This window comes from Phyllostomus discolor, chromosome 11 (assembly GCF_004126475.2).
Source record: "Phyllostomus discolor isolate MPI-MPIP mPhyDis1 chromosome 11, mPhyDis1.pri.v3, whole genome shotgun sequence".
Lineage (NCBI taxonomy): Eukaryota > Metazoa > Chordata > Mammalia > Chiroptera > Phyllostomidae > Phyllostomus > Phyllostomus discolor.
The window spans coordinates 822,692-848,337 of NC_040913.2; the positions used below are offsets into that span (position 1 = coordinate 822,692).

The 25,646-nt window shown below is 62.1% G+C and overlaps 1 protein-coding gene across 1 annotated transcript in view; it reads right to left on the reverse strand.

The window, feature by feature from the left end:
- The window catches only part of FREM2 (FRAS1 related extracellular matrix 2), an 84,064-nt gene extending 58,835 nt beyond the window's left edge, over positions 1-25,229 (reverse strand). The window contains exons 1-2 of the mRNA XM_028526590.2: positions 19,911-25,229; positions 16,459-16,548 (exon numbers count right to left, since the gene is read on the reverse strand). Coding sequence (XP_028382391.1) covers positions 16,459-16,548; positions 19,911-25,095 — 5,275 coding nt within the window. The 5' untranslated portion in view covers positions 25,096-25,229. The remainder of the gene's footprint in view (positions 1-16,458; positions 16,549-19,910) is intronic.
- Between the last annotated feature and the right edge of the window lie 417 nt (positions 25,230-25,646).

Here is a 25,646-nt window from a genome sequence, read left to right on the forward strand (position 1 = left end):
CCCCACCGGCAGGGGACGGGGCTCCTCCTCCTCCGCGACCTCCCGGTCCGCGCTGCTCAGGGGGCACGCTTTCGGAAGGCACTTTTAAAACTTTGGAAAACGTGCTGTTCTGTTTGAAAGATAATTTATAGTTCGGACACTGGCCTTCAAATGAAAAGTGACCTTTGGATTGGAAAACGTTTGTGTTTAAATCACCCCTGTCTAAACAAAGTTATTTTTTTTTCTAACTGAGAAAGAAAGATATTCGTGATCAGGAGCTGTGCCAGCGGTGACGATCAGGGGTTCCGTCGAACTTTTAAACAGACGCCATCAGCAAGTCTCAGGAGCAACGTTCACAAGAACCATAAACAGTCGCCCAGCTAAGAAACTGAAACGCGCATTTGAAGACCCTGGTTCAGGCGGACCCTGTGCACGCACGTGCCCCAGGGCCTGCGCCCTGGGCCTGGCTCAGAGCTGCACGGGCTCTGAAGTTCGGACCGCTTTCTCCGGTCCTGGGACAGCGGGGCCGAGGAAGGCACCGGAGAGAGCCCTCACTCTGAGCGGTGAAAAGAAAGTTACCAGATCTCTCGGGGAAGGTTTAGGCCTAAGTGTCTATTTGGTAAAAGTCCAAACGCATACCACAGATAAAAGTTTCTCTTTTTCCCTCCCTCCCTTCCTCCCTCCCCTCCACTTAAAAACATGAGGATTGGTGTAATAACACTCTCTTAGGCCAAGAGAAGCCACGCTTTTCTCCGTCGGGTGTGCGCACACGGTGCTGACGGCATTTCGTGGACGCCCGGAGGACTGGGGACAGCGGGGAGCACAGTGGGGAGCACGGGGAGCTCTCGGGGTGCTGGGGCACCAACGTCGCCCTCACAGTGTGGTCTGAACCAGTGGTTCTGGGTGTGTGTGTGTGGGGGGGCGGGTATGAATGATTTTGCCTCCATGGACGTTTGCCAACGTCAGGAGACGTTTTTGGCTGTCCCGGTGGAGGCCAGGAACTGTCCCGGCGGGGGCGAGGAAGGGCGTGGTCTGGTGGGCAGAGAGGCAGGGAGACGAGGGACTCCAGGACGCACAGGTGGTCAGACCCCGCCCCCAACAAAGAGGCAGCATCATCTGGACCGGGGTGTCCCTCGTGCGTGCAGACTCCCTGCCTCCCGACAGGTCAGCGTGCACGAGTCATGTCCACACGTCATCTCCCCGTGAACTCCACGCTTCCTTACGGACCGATAATACGTGTGGTCACACGACACAGCCCCCCCCCCCCTCTCCCGCAAACATGCGGAGCTTCTCAACCCGTCGCTGCCGCGGGCGCTTCCCAGGCTGAGGGCCGACTCCCCCGCACGGGGAGCAGCGGAGCCGGCGACTTTCCGGCTCAGCTCACCCGTGCGAGCGAGTGACGCCCCAGGAACGCAGGGGTGCAGACCCGGACAAACGCACCCGCATGCCGGACTGAGGGTGTGACGGGAGGGGGGGTGGTTCCCAAGTCACCGCGGGGGGGGGGGCTGGGCCCGGGCACAGGTCCTCCTGCGTCTCAAGTCCTGTTACAGCCGAGCGGAGACACCACACGCTCCAGCGCACACCTGACACACACAGACACGCACACCCACATGCTCATTACACACGAACACACACAGACGTGCACACCCACATGCTCGCACACACGCACACATGCTCACCGCGGCTGTGATAGAGAGTGATCAGACTGTCCAGGACATTCTCCAGACACAGAGAGCACTGTCTCCTGTCTGGTTTTCCCCGGGCGATTTAGGAAGGCCTCTCCCAGGGCATGTTTTCCCGGGCCTCGGTCTCCCCGTCTTTCACTAGGGGTCGCGTGTGACTCCTCACCCAAGTCAGCGGGCGGGGGAGGTCCCGGGATCCAGCCACGTAACCCGGACCCCTCTCCGCGGCGGTTCTTGGGGCCTTGCACTGGGCACCGGGGGATGTGCCCCGGGTGCGCACGGGGGAGGGGCAGGCGCGCTGCGTCGCCCTCCCTCCTGTCGCCAGGAAACCCATTCCGAGGGCGTCCCGAGGGGCCCCCGCCCGCAGAATGAACTCGGGGGCGAGTCGGCGTTGAGCAGGAACCGTTTTAACTCCAGGGAGGCACAGAGGGTCACCACCCGCATCCAAGTAACACGGGGTCACCTCCGGTTGTCCCCATTCAAGGCCGTGCACCGGACTCGCACGGTATAATTCTGAGGAATGAACACCAACACAACGATCGGGTTTCCCCGTCTCATCAGCTGCGCAAGTTCTGCTTCGAGGCGCGCGCTCCCGCTCCCTGACCCAGAGGGCAACGTGCGCGCGCCCGCGCGCAGGATGCCGGGGAACACCGGCTGAGCTCCGGCAACACCCTGGGGGCCGGAGGCTGCTCCCCAGACGCCACACGTCCTGCCGGGGACGCGCGTGCGTGCGTGTGCGTGTGTGTGCGCACGTGCGTGTGTGGCTTACCAGCAGCCTCCCCAGCCCCGCTTTTTAATTAGGCAAATGCGGGATCAGGTGCCCGAAGGGGGCAGAGATTAGGATGTCGGCCAGCTCCGAAACACACAGCCGAACGCACCGACAATGCACAATGGGCCGCGCGGGCCTCCGTGTTCGGTTGGACCCTCCTCCCCGGGGAAATCCGAACCCCAGGAGCTGCCCGGCGCTGATAAGGGACTTAAGGGCTTAGCCAGAGGCCGGCTTCCCGAGCTCTTACACGGGGGGGGGGGGGGGGGGGGGGGGGGACGACTGAGCCGGCCTCTGGCAGAGGATGACCGAGCAGCGGAAACCTGAGGGCTGGTGGACAGACGCGGACGCTGAGGGCACTCTGCGGCCCGGGCTGCGCCCCAGCCCTCGCTGCGCCCCAGGAGCCATTGGCACCCGCGGCGGCTGCATGCTCGTGGGTGCTGCCCGGGGGGGGGGGGGCATCCGCACCCGGCAAGGCTGCGTGTGGCCGTGCTGCCCAGTTCCGCGGGGGAAGCTCTCTGTCGCCCCGGGGAACTCACTGGGATGGAAAACTGTTCATGAACCCCGCCCCTCGCTTGTGTATATCCTGGCGGTTTCCGAGAGGACAGCAGGCTGCAGCTGCATCCTCGGTGCAGACGGAGGGGGGGTACACCCACGGGAGCCGAGGGACATCACGCAGGAGAGAAAACACTCGGGGAAGCATCACGAACACCACGGAAACGGGCGGGAGGGAGCGGGTCACCCGTGAGCCCCCCGTCCGCGCCGCCTGCCCCTGCCGTGACGTCTCCAGGGAGAGGAAACGTGCTGGGTTTTTTGTTTGTTTTGTTTTTTAGCATCGATATGAGTTTCTTCCCCTGGTGGCATCTCAGTACTTATTTCAGCTGGGAATTCCCACTTAGCATTCGCCTCTTCCCTAAGCCACACGCTCACAACCGGCGTGCTGCGGACAGCAAGTTACACGCCTGCACACGGAGACGGGGAACACGGTGCCACACATGAACATTTGCGGGGCGGGTGTGAGGGCGGAAACATCTCCCTGTAAACCACCAGAAAGATCCCACGCGGAGAAGTGACACCCGAGACCACAGTAAACAGTCACGATCTTCTCCTGGGTTTTCCCAGCACGGCCGACGGCCAGGGAGAGCCACGCGGGGGAGGTCGAACGAGGTCGACCTCTGAACACGGGCGGCGCCCACGGCCCTCTCCCAGCTCGGCTCTGAGACCCCGCTGTGGCCTTCCGGAAGAAGTTTCTAGCACCCTAAGGTCAGAAAACAGAAGCCGGTTTGAACCACTTGCTGAAAGGCATTCCCGTAAATAGGTTACTTTCTAGTTAAAAATTACCTTCCAAGGTCTGCGCGGTCTGGACCCTTCCCTGCGCCCGGAGGCAGAGACAAGCTTGGCCGAGGACACAGCGGGCGGCCACCACCCCGGGGAGCGGGCGGAGCGGGGGGGGGAGGGGGGGGTTGTGTGTCCTGCACGCAGAGGGGCCTGGCCTCTGCACCCTGCGTCCCGCCACCGGAGACAGGGACCCCCGGTTCTCTTTCCAACAGCACAGCCCTGTGTGCCTGGGGGGTCAGCTGACACAGACCCGGCTCCCCTGCCCCCCTGCCCTGGAAGTGGGGGTGCAGGTCGGGGCTCGGGGGGGGCAGGAGTCGCAGGCTGTGCTCTCGGAGTCCTCGTGGGCTCGCCTGTCCCCTGCCTGAAGCAGGGCCCCCACGGGGGAACTGGAAACCATGTCCCAGCGACACCGTACTCTCACCACCCGCCACACCTGCCCCGGCCCAGCCCCTCAGCTGGGCTGGGGGCTCCCTGGTCATGCTGGACGGTCTGCCCCCGGGGCCTCTCTCTCACGCCAGGGCTGGGTCTCCACTGGGAAGCGGCGGCGCCCCGATCAGTTTCTTGTTCGCTCCCCTTATCCTGAAACCCAGCGACTCCTCCTCAGTAGACGCCAGATGGGTGGGCAGCGAGTGAACTCGGGAAGTAACGGCTCTGACGGCTAAACTAGTTCATCACGTAAAAGCAGCTCACGCATTTTAATGCTAGCAACCTCCACGGACTAGCACAGCCTGGTGAGGAGCGTGGCAAGATCTGGTGGTAAGGAACCTAAATTGTTAAATTCTCATCTATACGTAGTCTCCACGTTAAAAAACCCCAGCACAAATGATATGAAAACTTTCCACTTTAAGGGACTACTAGAACATGCAATTTTCTGCGCCTCACTTGCATTCTTTTAGGAGGGTTTTAATTAAGCTGAGACTTTAAGCACCATTAACATCACAGGCTTCAAACAGAACCGAGGGTAATGCATACTCACACGCCCCACCTTTCTGTGGAAGGCACCATTTACCTGAACACAAAGCCAACGGCGGTGCAGACTGGGTACCTGAACATCTCAGGGCTCCGCCCGGCCCGTTTGACGACGAGAACGCAGAACCATCTGCTTTATTACCAGGTATCAAATGTCAGTGCATGAAACCGCTTCTCCCCTTCCTCTGTAATCATGTGCTTAGCTAGCTTCTGCTGCACACTTACGGTTACATACTTTTTACTTATTTTTTTTCATGGGCGTGCACGGTAGCTGCTGGACGGAGGTGATCTACCTGTGAATCACTGTACCCCAAGCACATGTTTTATTTCGCAGCTGGTCACCCAGGTGGGCTCCCGGAAGGGGCCTGTCGGTCTCGGAGCGGTCCCCCGGTGCCCTGAGCCCAGTGTGCAAGGTGGGGGGGTGGTCACAGAACGGTTTACCTTCCCCTGGTGAGAAGATGTGATCGGGACTCCGCCAGTTCTTTCCTGTCCGTTCAGGACGCCCCCTGGTTTATTTACACCGGCCGTCGGGGTGTCCGGCGAGGCTAGCGCCCCCTATCTGTCTCAGAGGTGCTCTGGCCAGAAAGCAAACTGCAATGTTGTCCATCCGACTTGACTCACTCAGAAAATGACACAAAAGGCCCATTTGCCAAGATAACTCATCCGGCAGGGGACTCGCTGCTTTGCGACGTGTTATCGGCGTCTTTTGATTTCTGGGACCCCTCAGGGGCAGCTAGCTACATGCTGTTTTTAAAGCCAGTTTCTTAATAATCTTTAGTCCTTCACTTTGTACGTTTTACTCGTCACAATGTTCTCCATTTAATGTCTAAAGTAGCCACAAAGTAAAATAAACTCAGTCAAACGGAAATTCTCTATTTCTCCAGTGGCTGCGTGTTCCGGAAGTGAACATGGATTTCTTGAAGTCCGCTTTAGGTTTTTTTTCTTATCACCTTTATGCAGAACTTGCCAATAGAGAATACCGAAGACGCACTGTTATCAGAAACAGGGTGGGCAGCAACTGAACACGAAGCATTAAGCTTTGTGTTTGAGTTTATACCCCCCCCAAAAAGAGGATTATGGCTCTTTCGTGCAGACAGCAGTCGTAAGAACCTGAGCGTTTCTCAGTGAGGACCTGGGTCAGGACTATGCGGAAGAGAAACTTCTGGAGAATTAAGCTGCATAAGAACGCTTTTTATATTTTGGTGTCTGTCAGCAGAACGTTATCCTTTAGAAACATGAAGAAAAATGTTGTCTTTTACCTTTCTCTCCTTAAATGGACAAACAAGGCTTTTTCCCTGCCTATTTCTCTCCTCTCCTCCGCACCTGTACAAGGAAGGCAGGAACCTTATCTAGATGACAAATCACAGCTCAGAAAAGGGTTTCAGCCTTGTAAGAATAAGCTGTGAATACCTTTCAAAGCACGGCCGTGTAAATAATAGGTTTGGGGGAGGGAAGGGAGTGGGGGTGAACCGTATGAGGAATAGGTCAAATGTAGTTCTTTTACTTTCTCCTTGCAACTCTTTCCAAGAAAGTGCCAAGACTTAGTGAGAATCCCCAGCAGCCCAGCATTCCCCTCTCCCAGCGCGGGCTGCGATTTGCACTGATGGGAAGGCCCAGGCCTCCTAGAGACCCCTCTGGGAGGCAGGTGAGCGCCTTTGTTAATGGTGAAGGTGCCAGCTCACCTTCCTGTGCTTATTGCACGGAGTGAGTTCTCAGGTCCCGTTTGTACTTTTACCACGGAGTAATGATGAACAGAGAGAATCGCTCCATACACAGAAAGAAATATAATCTATAAAGAAGTCGAATGTGTGACAAGTCCCTCCAGTTAAAACAATAAAAAAGGGGCCACAAGTGCACCGGGACAGTCCCGGAGAAGCTAAGGCAAGTCCAGGTACCACGGAGACCTCGCCACGCCGCAGACAGACGCGGGGCTGCGGGGACGAGCCCGACCACGGGATCCTGACCACGGGATCCCGACCACGGATCTCGGTCTGTTTAGCCCCAGGTAAAGGCGGCGTCCCGGTTCCATTTTCCCAGTCCCAGTCATCATGTCTTCTTAAACCATGGTCCTTCCTCGCTTCCCTGTGCACGCCGGGCCCTCTGGGTCCTCGTCTCCTCCGTCTGCGTGTCTTCTGGTCTGGAGCAGGTCTCTCTGGGGGGCCTGCGGGGGGGGGGGCGTTTTCTCGTCCATTCAGCCCCGCCTCACCCCCCTCCCCCCCCCGGTCAGAGCATTTCATCCACGTTGAAGGTGATTCTGGGTGGGTCTGTTTGTGGCCATTTTATTCCTTGTAACAATGTTCCTCTTCCCTTCTTCCCCTCCTCCCCTCCTCCTTCTCCTTCTCCTCCTCCTCGTTAAAAGGCCCTTTCACATTTCCTGTCATGCTGGTTTGGTGGTGACGAACCCCTGTAGGTTTTCCTTCCCGTCTGGGGAGCTCTTGATGTCACCTGCAGTTCCGCACGACGGCCTCGCCGGGGAACGCGGCCTGGACGGCGGACGGTGGACGACGGTGTCGGGCCCTGACCCCCTCGGACTCTCAAGTGTCTCTGTTGAGAGATCGGCCGACAGTCTGACGGGAGCTCCTTCGTAGGTCGCTGCCTCCTCCCTTCTCGCTGCTCTGAAGACCCTGCCTTCGTCCTCCACCCTGGGCACCGGCGTCACCACGGGCCCCGCAGCGAGCCTCTGCGAGAGAGCTGGTCTCCTCTGGGGCTCTCTGCGCTCCCTGGACTCGTGTGTCTTCTTCTTTCACCAGGTGCGGGGAGCTTCCGGCCCGTGTTTCTCACACAGGCTCTCGATTCCTTGCTCTGTCTCTTCTTCCTATGGGAGCCCTACGAGGCGATGTCCTTAGGGTTCATGTTGGACCAGAGGCCCCCGGGACCAGGGGTCCCCGACGGTGAACCGGTGCCGGCCCGTGGCCCGTTGGGGACTGGGCCGCCGGCGGGCGGCGAAGCTGCACCCTGCTCCCCATCACTGACATGACCGCGTGAGCGACACCCCTCCCCTCACCCCATTAAAAAACTGTCTCCCCCAGAACTGGTCCCTGGTGCCAGAAAGGTCGGGGACCAGTGCCTCAGACTACCTTCCTTTTTAAAAAGATTTTATTTATTTATTTTTAGAGAGGGAAGGGAGGGAGAGAGAGAGAGAGAGAGAAACATCCATGTGCAGTTGCTGGGGGCTGTGGCCTGCAACCCAGGCCATGTGCCCTGACTGGGAATCAAACCTGAGACACTTTGGTTCGCAGCCCATGCTCAATCCACTGAGCTACACCAGCCAGGGGGAGACTACCTTCATTTTTAAAAAATTCCTTCCGCTGTGCTCACTGGGGGTTTCCTGCTCCCTCGGCCTCCACACCGCTGACCCGGTCCCTCTGCTTCCCGCAGCCGGCTGCTGGCTCCTTCCACGGTGTCCTTCCCTTTGGCTAGTGCACCCCTCGGCTCCCGCTGGTCCTTTCCTGCGGTCAAGGTCTGGCCTGTGGTGGGGGCAGGGCTATGCACAGGACCCCAGTCTGGCCGGCACAGGAGAAAAGACCCCACCTGAGAGCCGCACCCCAGTTCTCCCCGGAGTCTGCCTGCGCCTGCTGGCGAGCCTTCTGCACGGGAAGGGGGTGGGGTCACGCAGGCCAACGGCCCTGGGGGCCCAGGCTCAGCAGGGCCTCAAGCAGCCAATAATTATACCAAAAAAAAAAAAAAAGGAGAAAGAGAGAGAAAGAGATATCGCTTCTCACGCCTTTGCTCTCTCCAGAGACTTGTGTCTGTCCTGTTTACCTTCCACAGAGCTGGATACAAGGGCGGTTCCCCGACAGAAGCTACTTTGTTTGCTGCCAGACCACAGGCGAGGCCATTAGCTCCCCCGTGTTGCTAATTCCTTGCACAAACAGAAGGTTAAGTACTCGGCACTTCTGCAACTTGGACAGGACCCTACTAACCGCAGTTGGACCACACGCGTTAAACTTTACGACGGAGCCGGCACTGAACGCTTTGCAAAGATCTAAAGAAAGACGCGGTCCACGGACCATACGAGCCGTGTGTTGTTGTGATGCGTCAGTCACCGGTGAGAGTGGGCGGGGCCTTCAGAAACGTTGTTTGAATCAAGTAGGAAGAGATGAGTGAGAACCAGACCCACTGGCGTTAGTGAGACTGGCGATACCAGAAATAAGAGCAGCCTGAGTTCTTAGTCTGGTCAAGAATTTAGTGATAACGATGAAAGCAAAACAACATAAAGTAAAACGAAACCACAACCCCGGTGATGTAGCCGCTGTGGAAACTGCTCGCTGCTATTTTTTAGAACTCATGGTGGCAATAAATCTCCAGAATGACGCTCAAGATCGTATCTCGACATTATCTCACAAGTGTGATAACTCGGCAGGAGAAGAGTGTCACAGGCACAAAAACTCATCATTCCACCCCTCGGTGGGCGCCACGAGCTGTGGTCTCTGGAAGACAGTTTCCGTGGTGTGCTAATTGCTGTTGCTTACAGAAAAAAAAAAAAAGAAAAAAGTCTGTGATCAGACTGGCGTGGGGGAAGTCCCGAGTCCAGGGTTTCTCCTCCTCGCGGCTCGCAAGCCCCGGGGCTCCCTGACAAGGGGGTGACGCAGGCAGCCCTCCCCCAGTCCCCTGGGCTGAGAGACACTGTCTGTGTGGACGGTCCCGCGCACTGAGCGTTTCGTGGAAAGTGTTTGTGGACACAGTAGGACGGGGAGCCCTGGCACACACCCCCGCTCAGACACAAACCCCTCGCTCGCTCCCTGCTCCCTGGCCCTCTGGCCCACCTGAGTGCAGAATCCTGCACCCCACACCCCTGCTGTGCGCATCCTGGGGGAGGAAAACGGCAACGCTGGCAGCCAGCCCTGCCCGGGACAGGGGGGCCCTGCTGCTCCCAGAAACGCAGAGAGCCGCCAGCTAAGGGCGGGAACGGAGCACACACACACACACACACACACCGGTCCGCACTGTTCACGGCATCGCGGGCTCATCTGCGCAGAGCTCGTCCGGGGACTCCAGCCCTGGGGAACGCACCACCAGGTCCCCACGCCGATCTCCTCGCACCCTGACCCTCTGCCGGCCTCCTTTCCTGCGCCCCAGGAACGGGCTCCCCTCTCGGGTCCGCCCTCGGGTGTGCGGCCGCACGTGACTCGTGAGAAACTGCTGGCGAGGCTCTCCCGTCGGGTGACGGGCCGCCCCTCACCTTCCTCCTCTAACAGGCCGGGACTCACTTGCAATCGTAATCCAAGAGGGAAGGCGTGGAGGGCACAGCCTCGAGCCGAGGGCTGTGTCGGGTGCAACGGGGAGCAGCCGTGGCCCCACCCTCAGGTGCCCTGCAAGGTGACTTGAAAAACATTGTCTTTACCTTTAGACAGAGAGGGAGGGAGAAAGAGAGGGAGAGACACATCCATCGGCTGCCTTAGGCACCCCGGCTGCGGCCCAAACCCGCCACCCACGCCTGTGCCCTGACGGGGATTCCAACCGGTGACCCTGCGCTCTGCAGGACGATGCTCCAACCAACTGCGCCACAGTGGCCAGGGCTAAATACATGTGGTTTCACACTCTTAAAGACGAGGCTGTAAACATATCTTGAGACCCAGGAGAACAATTTTTCAACAAAATATTTCACCACTCTCATAGCGTTCGAGATTAAAGATGCAACTGCATGCTTTGGTCAGCAAATGGCGACTTGGCTTTCAGGAGCGTTTGATGACGATCTGTTTGTGTGATGTAACAGCAAGTGACGCTCTAATGCCCGCCGCGTCCTGGGGAGCCGCCTCTCTCCTCAGGGTCCTAGTCTCACGTCCACCATCGGTGGGTGGGCGTGAGGCCGAACACCTCACTGGCCAGGTGTTCTCTCTCACCGAGCAAGTCCACTCATTCCACACACCGCTGACCGGCCGCTGCCGGCACAGTACGACGCTCTGTGTGCACGGCTCACAACTCCCATACGGCTGTGAGAAGGCCTCCGCCCCCAGGAGCTTATCGTCCGGCCGAACCGCAGGGCCCGGGGCAAGGCCACAGCGAGTTCTGGGGGAGCTACGGGCCAGCGGTTCCGCCGCGGCTCCGCAGACGTCTCCGGGCCAGCAGCTCTCTGCCGGAGGCGGCCGCCCCGCGTGCGCTGCAGGACCGTGAAAAGCCTCTCCGGCCTCCCTGCCCACCAGAGAACTCTCCTCCCCTCCCCCCTCTCTAAACATAAATAACTACAATCTTTAAAGAAAATTTTGAAAAGAAAGAAAAACTCTGCTTCTCTTTACACTAGAAAACGGCGGGACAGCTACTGTACTGCCCTGAGAACTTTTCTCCTTCTGGACGGAGCGTCTGAAGAACGGCACGGGCTTCGGCCGAAGGGCGCTGCGCTGCCGGGTTCGGAGGGGATTCCGCAGCCGTCGACTTCGTGGGTCTGAGACGTGGAAGCTGCACCGGCAATCCCGCTGGTGCCGCTGGGACTTAAACTGATGCCAGGAGGAGAGGCGGCGGCGCTGAAGGAATGCAGTGGGCCCGCCGGGGCCGTTTCTGCAGGAGCTCCCTCGGGACGGCGTCTGGGGCCGGTCCTTGGATCAGAGCAGAGCCCCCCCCCCCCCCCCCCGCCCCCGTCTCCCTGTGTCTCCCCGTGCACGTCGGCCTCTGTCTGACTTGCGCTGTGGCCCGGCCCTGGGTGGGCGCCAGGATATGGGGCCGGTGACGCTTTTCTGATGCGAGGGAGCCCCTTCACACCTCTTGGGGTCTCCCCAGCCCCCCGAGCTCCAGGTGCAGCACTCCCGGCTGGAAGACAGGCAGAGGCAGAAGCACACACGTGTCGGGAGCGGCTCTGCAGCGGAAATGGCACGTGGGCGCGCCTGACAGCCACTCGGGCGGACACACCCAGGGCACAACCAGGGCACACCTGGGGCACACCGGGGGCAGGTGTGCGAGCTGGGCTTTCCCAGGGCTATATGGAGCAGGGGCGGTGCTCTGTAGGGAAAACTGAGGAGAGACGGGAGCGCACCGCACCAGGACACTCTGCAGGAAGAGTTCGGCGTCGAGAGCAGCCCGCTGGGCGCGCTGCACCGGGTTCTGAAGGGGCCCGAGAACTCGAGCTCATTCCCTTCCACAGAACCCCGGGTGCCGGGCTGGACCCGGGGCTCAGAGCGGCGGCGACCCAGGAGGATGTGTGTTTCGGGGTCTGTGTTTCTGCCACAGCACAGGCCACACGGGGCTCGCACGGGGACGTCGGGAAGCCGCGAAGGACGACAGAGGAGGCGGCAGGAGGCGGTTTAGCCAGGTCCACGGGCGGCTGCTGCCGCAGCCCCAGCCACCGGCCCCGCAGACGAAGCGGCCGACGAGGGGCCCCTCGTCTGACCTCGGGGCGCGGCCCGAGAGCTTGGCCTGGAACCCGCGAGTGTGCACGGCCCTGAGGCCGGGGTGGACGGGCCGGTTTGCTATGACCTCCTCACGTCCTTCACTGATTCCCCGCAGACGCGTGTCACTGCCAAGCGAGTGGTCACTGCGAGAGGAGCTCACAGTCTGACCGGCTTCATGATCACGGACTGTAGGGGCTGCACGTGTGGTTGCGGTGGTGCCATCGATAACACACTTTTCCTGTTTTTATTAGGCACTTAATGTCTAGATTTTCTTTTCTGCATGGTGACAAATCCCTTAAAAGCGTTTTCTCGGTTCACAGCGTCGCAGACGGGGTTCACGTGGGCCCGTGCCACCGAAATCCCCGTGTGGAGTGGTTTTTTAAAGGTTTTGTGTTTGCTGTTTAACGGATGGGACAGGCATAAAGTGGCACCTTAAGGCTGATTTGATTTGTGAGTCTTCGACCTTCAGAAAGCACAAATGTTTCCCCCCTGTGTCGTTTTAAGAGAAAGAATCGCTGTGTGAGGCCGGGGAAGGCCCTGTAAACATCGGGGTGCGCTGACCATCGGGGGACCCGGCACAGAACCGGCCGTCCCCAGGCCCTGGGGCTCCTTCTGCGCCCGCCACGGGGACCCCAGCTCCACTCTCTCACCTGCTACATGCTCTGGAACCCAGGCTGGAGGGGCCGGAGGGGCCGGAGAGGTCTGGCGGCCACGCCGCCCACCCTCCCTGCCCCGAGCGAGCGCCGGAGCCCTTTCCCGAGGAGGGAGACCTGGCCTTCCGGGCCTGGTCCTGCACCGCCAGGGGGGTTGGTCACCTCCTGTGTGACTCCGTTTTCTCATCTGCCAAATAGGAGCAAGGTGTTTTGTCTGTTTGTGTCATTTTTTTTTTTTTACCAAGCTCTCGGGGATGCTAGGAAAGCAAAGTTGGGTAAATAATAATACCTCGGATATAAGATTTCAGATCTGACGGGGAGAACCCTGGGATCTAAGGGTCTCTGTGTGTGTGTGTGTGGGGTGCACGTGCTACATTAGCCAGCATTTATGGGGTGGGAGCCCCGCGGTGGGAAAGTCCTGCCGTCACCGGTGCTGCAGGCAGCATGCCCGTGACGACCCCGGCCTCTGGCTGCTGCCCCAGAGCCCTCCAAACACAGGGAGTGCTGGCCCCGCCCCGAGCGCCACCCATGACTGGTGGGGGGGGTCCCAATCCATCACGCCGCCTCATAGCAGAGGAACTCTGCGGATGGCGAGCCGGGCTCTGGTGATGACACAGTTACATCTGAAACAAGGTTTTTAGCTTTCTGTTATCCTCAATCTTGTCTCTCATTTTAACCCCGAAAATTGAAAGTTACAGTTTATTTTTAAGGGTGTCCGAGGGTCATAACTGTCCCAGGAATTTGCATGGTCACTGTCCTGAAATCCCTCTCGTTGACGTGAAGAGACAAATTCAGTGGACTGAAAAGAAAATTTCGAGTGGGGAGTTCTTAATTTTAGGCCGTGGTGCCTTGACTTGCTCCCCAGAGGTGAGATGATGAGACAGTTCCAGGGGCGTGGTGTATGAGTGCGATTACTACCTCTGCCTGGAGCAGGTGGTCGTGAATCGCGACAGCTGGGTCAGGTGACCCACTGGGGTGTCGTCGCCTGGCGCCCGGAGAGGGCTCCGCCACTTCCTGGGCGGGTGGCTGCACCGGGGGAGGCCATGGGGCTGCTCGGAGACCCAGGTCCCTGCAGCCACGACACGGGGATGACGATTCCCAGGACGCAGGCACCTGCCGCTGTCCCCGGGGACACCCCTCCCTTTGGGAAGTGCCGGAAAATGGCATAAATGTGTGTGCACAAGCGTGCAAGAAATGCATGTCAGTGAGGGGAAGGGTAAGCCCGTCTCTGGAATTTTCTCTCTCTCGCACGGAGAGCCTACTTTTGAGAGAAAACTCCTGACGTGATTCGGTTCTCACTCCCGCAGACACAGGCTGCAGAGGCCGGCCGCGTGTCCGGGAAACCCAGAACCAAAGCCAGTCCCTTCAACTCATCATCCCTAACTCAACATTCCAAAATATACTCCATAACGTTTTCCAAAGATTGAGTGCAGGCTCAGATGTTAAAGTAGCTGCTACGATCCCATCCAGCTACAGAGAAAACAGTGCAGAATAACAGAGAGAGAGAGAGAGTGTGTGTGTGTGTGTACATACACAAACAGGATGGGGCAAAAGTAGGCTCACAGTCGTGAGTACACAAAACAGTTTATTCTTGTAGTATTACTATTAATTATATTATTTTCCATATGAATATATATAAACCTACTTTTGCCCGACCCTGTATATATAATGAGGAAGAAAAAAGTAAAATATAAAAAGGATAGGTTATGTCTTACAATTGTGGCCACTGAATTTCAAACTTTTTTTTTTTGCAGTTATAAAGAAAACTGTTATTTTTGCTGTGGAGGTTTCTTCAGTCATTATTAGAGATTAACAGGGCGTCCTGAACCAATCATTTGGTCTTTACCTTTTAATCGTCTTTCCAGACTAGATTGTTATAGAGCACCCCCCATAAAGTTTACTGACCAGCAGGTGCGAGCAGCTGGTGATTCTTGTATGAGTTGGTTTCCCTGTTAGAACTTGGTCTTCTTCTTTTTTTTTTTTTTTAAGATTTTATTTATTTTTAGAGAGGGAAGGAAGAGAGAGAGAGAGAGAGAGACAGAGAGAGAGAAACATCAATGTGCGGTTGCTGGGGGTCATGGCCTGCAACCCAGGCATGTGCCCTGGCTGGGAATCGAACCTGGGACACTTTGGTTCCCAGCCCGCGCTCCATCCACTGAGCTACGCCAGCCAGGGCCAGAACTTGGTCTTATTCTAAGACTCTCTTATCAGCACACAGATCGCTGGGCTGCGGTCGAACAAAGGCACCGCGTCTGGGAGGCCTGGACCTGCAGCCGGGACACAGCCCGGGAGCCCAGGGGGGACACAGCCCGGGAGCCCAGGGGGGACACAGCCCGGGAGCCCCGAGGGGACACAGCCCCAGGAGCCCCGGGGACACACGCTCTGCTTCTCTGGTGTGCACCCCCCCGGGTGCCGCTCCCCAGCCTGGACCCCGCTGCGCCCGTGGAGACTTTAAACGAGCGCCAGGGACTGCCTCACGGCGTGAGAAGGGTGAGCGCGCCCTCCTTTCGAGGTGATGATGCCTCGGGGTGCCACACTGTCCGTCTATATTACGTCCTCACCCAAGGGCGCTTCTGTCGTCAGGGCTCTCAGGGAGACGGAAGGCGGTGGGTGCGCAGGGGGAGACAGGGGCATCGGTCGGCTGCCTCCTGCTCACGCCCGGATCCGGGGTCGAACCCGCAACCCAGGCCTGTGCCCTGACCAGGAATCAAACCAGACCTTCTGGTCCGCGGGACGGCGCTCGACCCACCCACGGAGCCACGTGGCCAGGGCTAGCGCCGTTTTAAAAGCGTCCCAAGAAAACCGACGGCTCCACCCGAACTGTCTCTTTTCTCCGTCTCCCTGATTTCTTACACTCGTCCCTTCACGTCCTGTGTCCCGTTCACGCGACATACATTCCTCCCGACGTTCTTCTAAGTCTCACATGAGCCTGCGAGGCCGAGCACGCCTTTGTGGCCAACCTCGCCACCACCATGCTCCTCCTGGTCTACGGGGTTGGGGGGGGGCAGGGAAGTGTGGGAGCAGCGGGCAGCGCTCCGAAGGGTCGACGACGACAAGAACACCCACCGCGGGGGACCCTGGGGACGCGGGGCCTGTCCCCGCCCCCCAGCACTCCTCAGACCGCGCCACACAGACTTCACGGGGCCAAGTCGCCAGGTGCCCCGGCTGAGGAAATGGGCGCACACACCGAGATCGGTGAGACCCGCCCACCTCTCCTTCGCACCAGTTTTCTCACCGATTTCTTGGTGAACGTGGCACGCTTCCCAGCAGTGTCGTGCCCCCAGTGCCCTCGTGCCAAACGGGAAAAGGCACCGTGTTCCCACATGCGCGTGAGCAGACGCCACACCCGGGGAGGTGCCCGGGGGGGGGGGGGGGGGCACACGGCGCGCCCATGGAGCCGAGCTGGACTCCGGCGTCCTCTCATCGCCGGAGCGGGCGGCGCGATGCCGGGCGAGGTCTGCACACCGGGACGTGGGGGTGGTGCGTGCACAGACCTCTCCCTCAGGGGTCACGGCCACGGAACGGAAGTAACTGGAACACTCACCGGAGGTCCCCGCCCAGCAGCGCTGCACCAGACGCCAGAGGGAGCGCGGGCAGGGTCTTCTGCAGCAACTGGCGCAGTCACCCGGTCTGAAACCACGGGCGCAGCACAGCGCCCGGTGCGGGCTCCTCGTGACACCGCGGAGCGACCCGGGGTGGGGGGATGGGGGCCCTCCCCGAGCACACCCACAGGCGAGCGAGGCACTTACCGCCGTCTTCCACGGCGAACTGGAAGGCGTCGCTGGTGGCGTTGGCCCCTTCCCTCAGGACGTAGCAGATCTTCATGTCGTCGATGTCCGCTGGGAAAGAGCCAAAGGACAAGGCGGCCGGTGAGTCCCTGGGGCTCACACCTGGTGGCTCAGGGGGCCCTGTGGGCTGTCACCACCCCTTGCCCGGAGGGAGGCAGTGGGCGCTCCTGTCTCTAAGCCCCTCGGTTTCACGTTCCCACGGAAACCCGGTGCCGCACACACAGCTCGAGAGTCAGCTTGTAGCCCTGGCTGGTGTGGCTCAGAGGATTGAGTGCCGGCCTGTGAACCACAGGGTCTCTGGTTCGATTCCCAGTCAGGGCACAGGCCTGGGTTGCAGGCCAGGTCCCCAGTAGGGGGCGCTGGAGAGGCAACCACACATGGATGTTCCTCTCCCTCTCCTCTCTCTAAAAATAAGTGACAATAATAAAGCTTTAAAAAAAGAATTCGGTTGTAATAATAGGGAGGTACTGCCCCACCCTGCATGGCATTTGAATGTCCATGCACCAGAGCAGCGGCTGCCTAAATATGGGGCCCCACGACAGCTGGACAGGGAGGTATTTTGGGGCCTGGAAGGGTTCCTGGCACTGGAGGAGCCACGCCCGTGGCCTCCCTGCAGGACCGGCCCCCGGGAGCGAGCAGGTGCCCTGTGCGCCCGCCCGCCAGCTCACTCTCTCACCACTCGCAGTGCCACCGGCTGATTTTAAGGAGCTCACATTTTGAAAGAGAAAAAAAATCAGGTTAAAAAAACCCCACACTGACACAGCCATCGTGAGTCAATGTCGGAGAGGACAGAGAACACAACACATCTAATGAACGCTAAAGCCCTTACTCACGGGGAGAAACGGATCTGCCTCAGAAATGCCCTTTCCCAAACAAACAAACAAACAAACACACAACAAAACAGACGTGGGAAGGAGGGGCAGAAAAAAGAAAAGACGGGCCCCTTCTGCGGCTTCCGCTTTCAGCGATCAACTAACTTCCCCGGCATAATCTGTTTTTATTATTGGCGAACACAGTTTTTAAAATGTGATCCGTCCGTTTTACCAGCGCTCCTCCGTGACGATGCCGCCCTGACGGCACGAGGAGGCAAGCACTCTGCCCGGGGACGCTCAGAACTTAGATGGTCGTCCGGTCCACCCCAAGCAGCGCGGAGCTGTTCCCAGGAGAAGTCGGGGTCGCAGCAAAACCCGCTTTGGGGAGACGGCACAGCCCCCGCGCACCCCACCAGCTCGAGCCCCTTAGGGGTTCCACTCTGTCTCCCCGATGGGAGAGCGCCCATGGCAGTCCTACAGTCCCCGCTGGTCGGTGTTCGCACACTGACCTCCTCCCCCGAGAGCTGCTGGGGAAGTGGGTGTGGGGGGACTCAGCACCAGCAGCTTCCCTGGTCACTATCCGGGTTCCTCCCGGCATGTGACAATCTATTTCCAAGGTTAAGATTTCTATTTCTATTTTAAAGGTTAAGATTTCTTAACCTTTAAGAAATCTTAAAGGTTTACGTTCCCTTTTCTTCTATCACAAACGTACTGTTCTTCATTCATCACTCACAAAGGACCACAGAGGGCGGTCGTGGGGAGTCCCGGGGGGAGGGCCCCAGACCAGCAGCTGCCACGAGACTGCACATCTGCGGGTCCCACCCAGAATCCCCTTGAAGACACCCCCGACCCTGATGGGCGCCCTCCTTCCGGCCAGAGCAGTGATGCAGAGTGACGCTTCCTAACCCTCAGTGTCCGCGTGGGGGGCGGGGGGGGGGCAGGCGTAGGGTTACAGCGGTGAGTGCGTGAAACACAGGGTTCCTTCTCGCCATTATTCACTTACTAAACACTGCATTGCCTGCGGTATCTGCCTCCTTACCACTGTCACCACTGCGTGTCCTGCCGTGTGATTCACCTGTTTGGTGACAACGGCTGCCGATGCAGCTACCGGCCGAGGGAAGTGGACACTGGGAGCCACCTCCGCCCGCCCGGCCTTCCTTCCATCCCCTGCACGTTCCCTGAGAAGACGCCCGCCTGAGGTTGCGCCTCCTTCCTCCAAGAGCCTTCCCACATAGCCGCCTGCCGGTCCGGCGAGACGTCGGCCCTCGGAGCCTTCCTGCCCCCGCAGGCCCTGGGGCGCACGCCGGCGTCTGGCCGAGAGTCGGGGGGAGGTCGGCCCGTGGGGCGCGCTGCCAGCACCTAACACGGAGCAGCGGCTCACTTGGACCCTGCGCTTTGCGACCTCTGTGTCTCTTGACGCCTTGCTCATCTGAGAGCTCCACACGACTGCGGGAAAAGAACACCCCCCCCCGGGGACTCCCGGGGGTCACACTCTGTCTCTGCCCACAGACCCCACAGAGGACGGACCCCCTTCCCACCCCCGACGAGGTGGGGGTTTCCTGGGAGCCGCCCGGAGCCCTTGGCCGTGAAAGCTGACCATTTAGAGCCCCTGCCCCACGCCAGCTCGCCAGCCGGCTGCTCAGAGGTTCCCCCTCCCCCCCGGCCCTTCCTGGCTCTGGTGGGGCCCCCACGCACGAGATCCAGGTTAGGGAACTGCGTCAGCCTCAAGGACGCAGACTGGGGCAGGGGCCGGTGGGGGGGAGTCTGTTGCTGCGCTTGAAGCAGGGCAGAGAGAAGGTTCCGGACAAAGCAACTCCCTCCTCTCGCTGCTACTCGTCTCACTGGCATGTCTCCGGGGTCCTGACAGTGAGGTGGAGGCTCACCGTGGTGACAGACACCCCGTCCTCTCGTGTGCCGCGCCTGCCAACACCCCCCGTCTGGGGTGTGCCGCAGTGACACGCCTGGGGCCTGTCATCTCCGTGGACCTAGCGAGGGGCTTGCTTCTTACCCCAGGACAGGTGTTGGTCCTGAGGTATGCAAAGTTACACACCCTGCAACGTATACCTACACCTTTTAACTTTGCTTACAACTATGACAGTAGTAGAACGACGCCCTAAAAAATTAAAGAAATGCAAATTTGGAGGCTCTCTTCCAATGCTACGTGATGGTGGCAATAATAATAATAACAACGATACTCCGGGCACTCAGCGTGTAGAGAGCACGCCTCTGCCCGCGGGGACGAACCGCTCCACGGACTGTGCCCAGCGCGCAGAGCGGGCCGCGCGCTCGGAGGGCAGGGGTGTGGCGCTCGGAGCCCAGCTGGAAAGCCTGGCCCCTGCCGGCTACACCCGCCGATGCGCTACCGGAGGTCACCTTGGGGGCACGTGTGCCAAGGAAGGAGCGGTCCTCTAGGGAAGGAGAGTCCCTGGATCCTCCCCCTCCCCCTTCTGCCCCCACCCCCTGCCCTGCCCCTTGTCTGGACCCGAGTTCGAGGCCCCCCTTCCTACAGTTTCCAGGGACAGCCACGTGCCCCGGAAGCCAGGCCCGCGGCACCGCCGCCGGAGAAGGGCCACGCGGAAGGAGAAGCGCGAGTGCACGTACCTTGCGTGAACCGAGAGACGCTGTGGTTGCCCTGGCCCAGGTGCAGCAGGTGGCCGTGCCGAGGGGCCCCCGTCACGACGAACCGCAGCGAGGCGTGCGGGCTGTCCCTGTCCTCCGCCTTCAGGGCTTTGCTGGTGACCACGAACCCCAAGTGGCCCGTGGCCAGCGTGCGGAGCGACGAGGCCCCCTTGTTCACGGCGACCTGGGGGGCGCTGTTGTCCACGGCCAGGACCCGGATCCTCAGGACCTGGGGCCTCCGCGTGCCGAGCGCCGTGTCCGGGAAGACGTAGAAGTCCGCGTGGGCCCCGTCGGTCACCGTGAAGGAGAAGCTGTCCTCCCCGGACTCGGAGCCGTCGTGCCTGTAGCTGACCAAGTTCTCGCTCAGGTCCTGCTTGGTGAACGCGGCGGCGGGGCCGCTGCCGTTGAGCAGCAGCTGGCCGTGCACCGGCATCTGCGTGACCGTGAACTTCAGCAGGCGGTCGGGCGTGTCCCCGTCCTCCACCGTGAGCTCGAAGGGGGTGATCAGCTTGTGCTCCCCCTCGCTGACCACCAGGTCGTGCAGGGTGACCACCGGCTTCTTGTTGTCCACGTCGCTGATGGAGATGCGGAAGGTCCGGAAGACGGGGTTGCGCCCGTCGGTGACCTGGAACTCAAAGCTGTCCGTCCTGGCCTCGTCGTCGGCCGTGTGCACGTAGTAGATTTTGCTGCCCGCCAGCTGGAGCTGCGTGAAGGAGGTGACGGGCGCCCCGGGGCGGTCGGTGCACCCCAAGACGCCCCTCACGGGCGCCCTGGTGACGGTGAAGACCAGGTGTTCGTCGGGGCTGTTCAGGTCGCTGGTGCTCAGCAGGTCTGTGGTCAGGGTGACCTTCCCGCCTTCCCTCAGGGACACGCCCTTGCTGACCACCTCGGGGAAGACCACGTCCACGCCCCCCACGGACACGTGGAAGTAGCGGTCGATGAGGGCGTTGGTGCCGTCCGTGACGTCGAACTTGATGAGGTCCCGCGCGCCCTCCCGCCCGGAGTGCACGTACTGAAGCAGGCGGCCGTCCACCTCCTCCTGGGTGAAGTTCATGCCCAGCGAGACGTTCTCGAAGGCGCCCGTGGGCGTCCGCCTCTGTAACACGCCGTGCTCCGGGCCGTAGCGCACCACGTAGACCAGGGAGCTGTCCTCAGAGTCCAGATCGGTCGCCAGGAGGATTTTGTTGCTCACGACCTTGGTTTCCCCGATTTCGACCTCCAGCCCGCGGTTGATGGCCATCCTGGGGGTCTCGTCGTCCACGGGGAGGACCACCACCAGCACCGTCTTCTCCACGGAGTGCTCCCCGTCTGAGAGCCGGAGCACGAAGCTGTCCTCGCGGGTCTCCGAGTCGTCGTGCTCGTAGATGATGCTGGAGCTCTCCAGGATCTGGTCCAGCGTGAAGCTCTGCACCGCCGCCGTGCCGTTGGGCAGCTGGCTCAGGACCCGGCCGTGCGCGGGCGGCCGGGCCAGGACGAAGGTCAGCTCCTCCCGCGGGACGTCGGCGTCGGCGGCGTGGAGGAGGGGCGTGTCCACCACCAGGCTCCGGCCCTCCATCACCACGAACTCGCGGGCGAACAGCTCCGGCGGCTCGTCGTTGGCGGGCACGATGACCACGGGGAAGAAGTGCGTCTCCGACAAGTGGATGCCGTCGGAGCAGCGGAGGGCGAACCTGTCCTCCACGGGCTCCACGCCGCGGTGCACGCTCTGCACGTAGTTCACGTGCCCCTGCGCCACGTCCTTGAGGGTGAAGGCGCTCACGGCCACGCCCGCCCTGGACTTCTCGGAGCCCGGGGCCGGCGAGACGTTCTCCACGTAGCCGGCGGCGGGCTGGGCCACGATGGTGCACAGGAGGTCGTCGTGCGGGGAGTCCACGTCACGGGCGCTGAGGTGCCGCGAGGTGATGACGCCCTTGTCCCCTTCGGTCACGGTGAACTGCTCCCCCACGGAAACCTCCGGGGCCTGGCTGTCCACGGGCAGCACGGTCACCCACACGGTCACTCTCCGGATCGAGTGGCCGCCGACGCGCCACTCCCGGGACGCGGCGCCCGAGACGCTCAGGTTGAAGGAGTCCGCCCGGGGCAGCAGGCCTACCTCGCCGCCCGTGTGGGCGTAGGCCACGGTGCCCTCCAGGACGTCCCTCTGGGTGAACTGCGCCGCGGGGGCGCCGCCCACCAGGACCTCCCCGAGCAGGGGCGGGTCCTCCAGGAGGAAGGTCAGCGGCAGGTCCTCCGGGCCCCGCTGGGCCCCCGCGAGCACGCCGGCCGTGATTTCGGCAGCTCCGTTCTCCAGCACGTCCAGGTAGGACCCCAGGGTGCCCGCGGGAAGGCTGGGCGGCGGCGCCTCGTCCTCCCGCGGCCGCACGGCCACCCGGAGCGTGATGGGCACCACGTGGTGCCTGTCGCTGACCTCCAGGGAGCAGCTGTCGGCCAGGGACGCGTCCCCACTGTGCTCGTAGGAAATCCGACCCTGCTCTATGTCCTCCAAGCGGAAGGCGCCCCCTGCCGGCAGGACCCGCCCGGACGCCCGCAGGTGGCCGTGCTGGGGCGCCTGCGTGACGGTGAAGGTGATGTGGGCCGCGTCCGTGTCCGCGTCGGTCGCGTGCAGCTCGGCCGCGCTCAGGGTGTGGCGGCCCCCCGCCGGCGCCGAGAAGCCGGTGTTGAGGATCTCCGGCGGCTGGTTGTCCACGGGCTGCAGGTGCAGCGTGAAGGTGCCGGGCGCCGCGTTGCCCGCGCGGTCCTCCACCCGGAACTGGAACTGCGCCACGCGGGCGGCCACGCCCAGCTCCTGCTCGGGCGGTCGGTAGGCGATCTTGTGGTGGTTGACCTGGGCTTGCGTGAAGTGGGCCACCACCACCGAGGGGTTTTCGGTCAGGACCAGGGTGCCCAGCGGGGCCGGGGCGCGGTTTTCGTCCGTGTCCGTCGGGGGCTGGGTCACCGTGTAGCGCAGCTCGCGGTCGTCCGTGTCCAGGTCCGTGTAGCGCAGCCACTTCTTCCGCAGCGGCGTGAGCCTGGACTCCTGCACCACCATGCGCAGGGGGCAGCCGCTGCCCGGCTCCGGAGGGAGGCGGTCCACCGGGTGAACGCGGACGACGAACCTGTGTGGGCCGGACTGATTGGGGGGGTCGTGGCTGTCCTGCACCCGGAACGCGAACTGGTCCGTCACGGGCCCGGGGCTGTGCGGGCCCGTGTGCGCGTAGAACAGCCTCCCCGCCGCGATGTCCTGCTGCCGCCACTCCGTCACGGTCTTCTCGTAGAACGTGCCCCGTCTGCGCCACGGGCTCCCGGTGAGCGGCTCGGCCTCGCCGGGGGGGAGGGCTTGGCGCAGAATCAGGTGCCCCGCGGTGGGCGGCGACTCCAGCACGAAGCGCAGCAGCGCGTCGTCCGAGTCCGCGTCGGTGGCGCTCAGAGCGGTGGGCGGGACTGGCGCCGTCTCGCCCTCCGCCAGCGTCAGCCCGGTGTTGGCGTTGAGCACGGGCGGCTGGTCGTCCACCGGCACCAGGGTGATGGGGAACAGGAACTGCACCGGGTGCCGGCCGCCCCCGTCCGCCATCCGCAGCACCAGGTTGTCGCTCAGGGCCCCGTCTCTGCCGTCGTGGTGGTACACCACCTGCCCGGCCGCCAGCTCCGCGACCGTGAAGGTCTTGGGGGCGGGGCGGCCGCCGGCGCCGCCCAGAAGGACCAGGTGTCCGTGCCGGAGCCCGGCCACCACCTCCAGCTGCACGGCCTCCAGGTCGTCCTCGTCGCTGATGACCAAGTTCTGCGGGCCGCTGCCCGGGGGCCCGGTGAGGGGCCGGGACTGGCCCTCGTAGAGGACGAGGCCCGTGTTGCGCGTGACCACGGGCGCCAGCGTGTTCATGGGCCTCACCACCACCATGAAGGCGAAGGGGTCTGAGGCCGCTCCTTCTGGGTCCACCACCTCGAGCTCGAACTCGAAGACCCGCTCCTGGTCCGAGTCCTCGGACGGCGGCTGGTAGGCAATCTTCAGCAGGCGCAGGTCCCTCTGGGTGAAGGAGGAGAGGGGCAGGCTGCGGTCGTCCGTGCTCACCAGGTAGCCCTGGCCGGGCTGGGGCGCCGAGGTGAGGTTGAAGATCAGCAGGTCCGGCGGCGATTCCGCGTCCTCGGCCGCCAGCATGTCCGGCGTCAGCGCGGTCAGGACGAACTGGGCCACCTCCATCATCATCATGGCCACGAAGCTGGGCTTGGGCGCCGTGTTCTCGGTGCCCCCTCGGATTCTCACCAGCACCTGAAAGTGCTCTCGCTTCAAAGCGGGGCCGCCCGCGGGGGCGCCTCGCGAGCGCAGCTCCACCACCATGGGCACCCAGTCGCGGTTCGGGGAGCGGCTGGGCGCTGTGTGGCGGTAGCGCACGCCCAGCTCCTGGAAGGCTCTGCAGTCCATCAGGAGGGGCTCCCCGGCGCCCCCCTCGCTGGCCAGCCCTGGTTCCGCAGCTCCCCGTAGCGGGTAGTTCAGCAGCTCCCCGTAGCGGGGCAGCGTCCCCAAGCCGGACAGGACGCCCACGCGACACTCCTCCGTGTCCGGCTGGTAGGCAAACTCCAGGCTCCGCGCGTCCAGGGCATTGCTGGTCCCCAGGAGCTCCTCCACGACCAGGGGCAAGTTCCGGGTCACCACCTCCAGCTGCGAGAAGACCACCTCCACCTCCAGCACCAGGGGAAGCACCGCCGTCCCTCCGCGCGCGTCGTAGCGCAGCTGCAGCGGGACGCGGTCTCGCGACGGGCTGCGCGCGCCCAGATGAGAGTAGCTCACCTCTCGAGGGCCGAAGTCGCACGGGAAGCGCCTGGGATGCAGGCGGCCGGGCCGCTGGGCCAGGGCGTCGTTGTCCAGCACGGTCACGGCGCAGCGGTCCCCCGGCTGCACTTGCAGCACCAGGTCGTGCAGGGGGTCCAGCCAGACCTCCCGGCCGAAGGGCACCCGGAGCCCACGGTTCGCCATGACTATAGCCTCCTCGGCGGGGACCCCGGCCACCCCCGGGAGATCCGAGGACAGCGACTCCAGGCCGAGGGCACTGGGCTGCGCCGGGGCGCGGCTTACCAGTGACAGGAGCAGCGGCAGCAGCAGCACCCGCCGGGGCGGCGGCGCGAGCTGCAAACTGGTGGAGCTGACTCCGTGGCGCGCGCGGGAGGCGCCCCCGGGGGTCCCGGCGGCGTGCATGGTGCAGGTGTTGCAGCCCGGACAGGTAAGCCCGAGAGCGCGCGGTCAGTCCCCGGGCAGGCGCAAGAGACCCCCTCCGGAAAGTGCCAGGACTCCGCGCGCTGCCTGCTGCGACCTGCTGCGGCCGAGGCTGGGACCGAAGGACCGGCCAGGTGCGCGGCCGGGCGGGACTGGACCTCGCCGGGAGGACGACGGGCCCTCCCGGCCTCGCGCGGGTCCGTGGCGCGAAGCGAGCCGCTCCACTGCTCCTCCCGGGGGCTCGGGACCGAGCCTGAGCTTTGAGGGAAATCCCTCCCCTGGCACCCCCTTACTCCGAGGCAGCCAATCGTCGGCCCCTGGAGGAGGCCCCGAGCCGCGGGTTGGACAGCGATTCCTGCCAATCAGCGGCTGCGGTCGGGGGCGGGGCGAGAGCGGGCAGGGCCGCGGGTCGAAGATTCCTCCGCGGGTCCGGCGAGCGAGGCGAAGGGCGGCCCGGGGCTGCCCGCCCACCCTGCAGCGCGCCCCGCCGTGGCCGCCCGCTGGGCTGGATCCGCCTCTCCGGCTACCTGCGA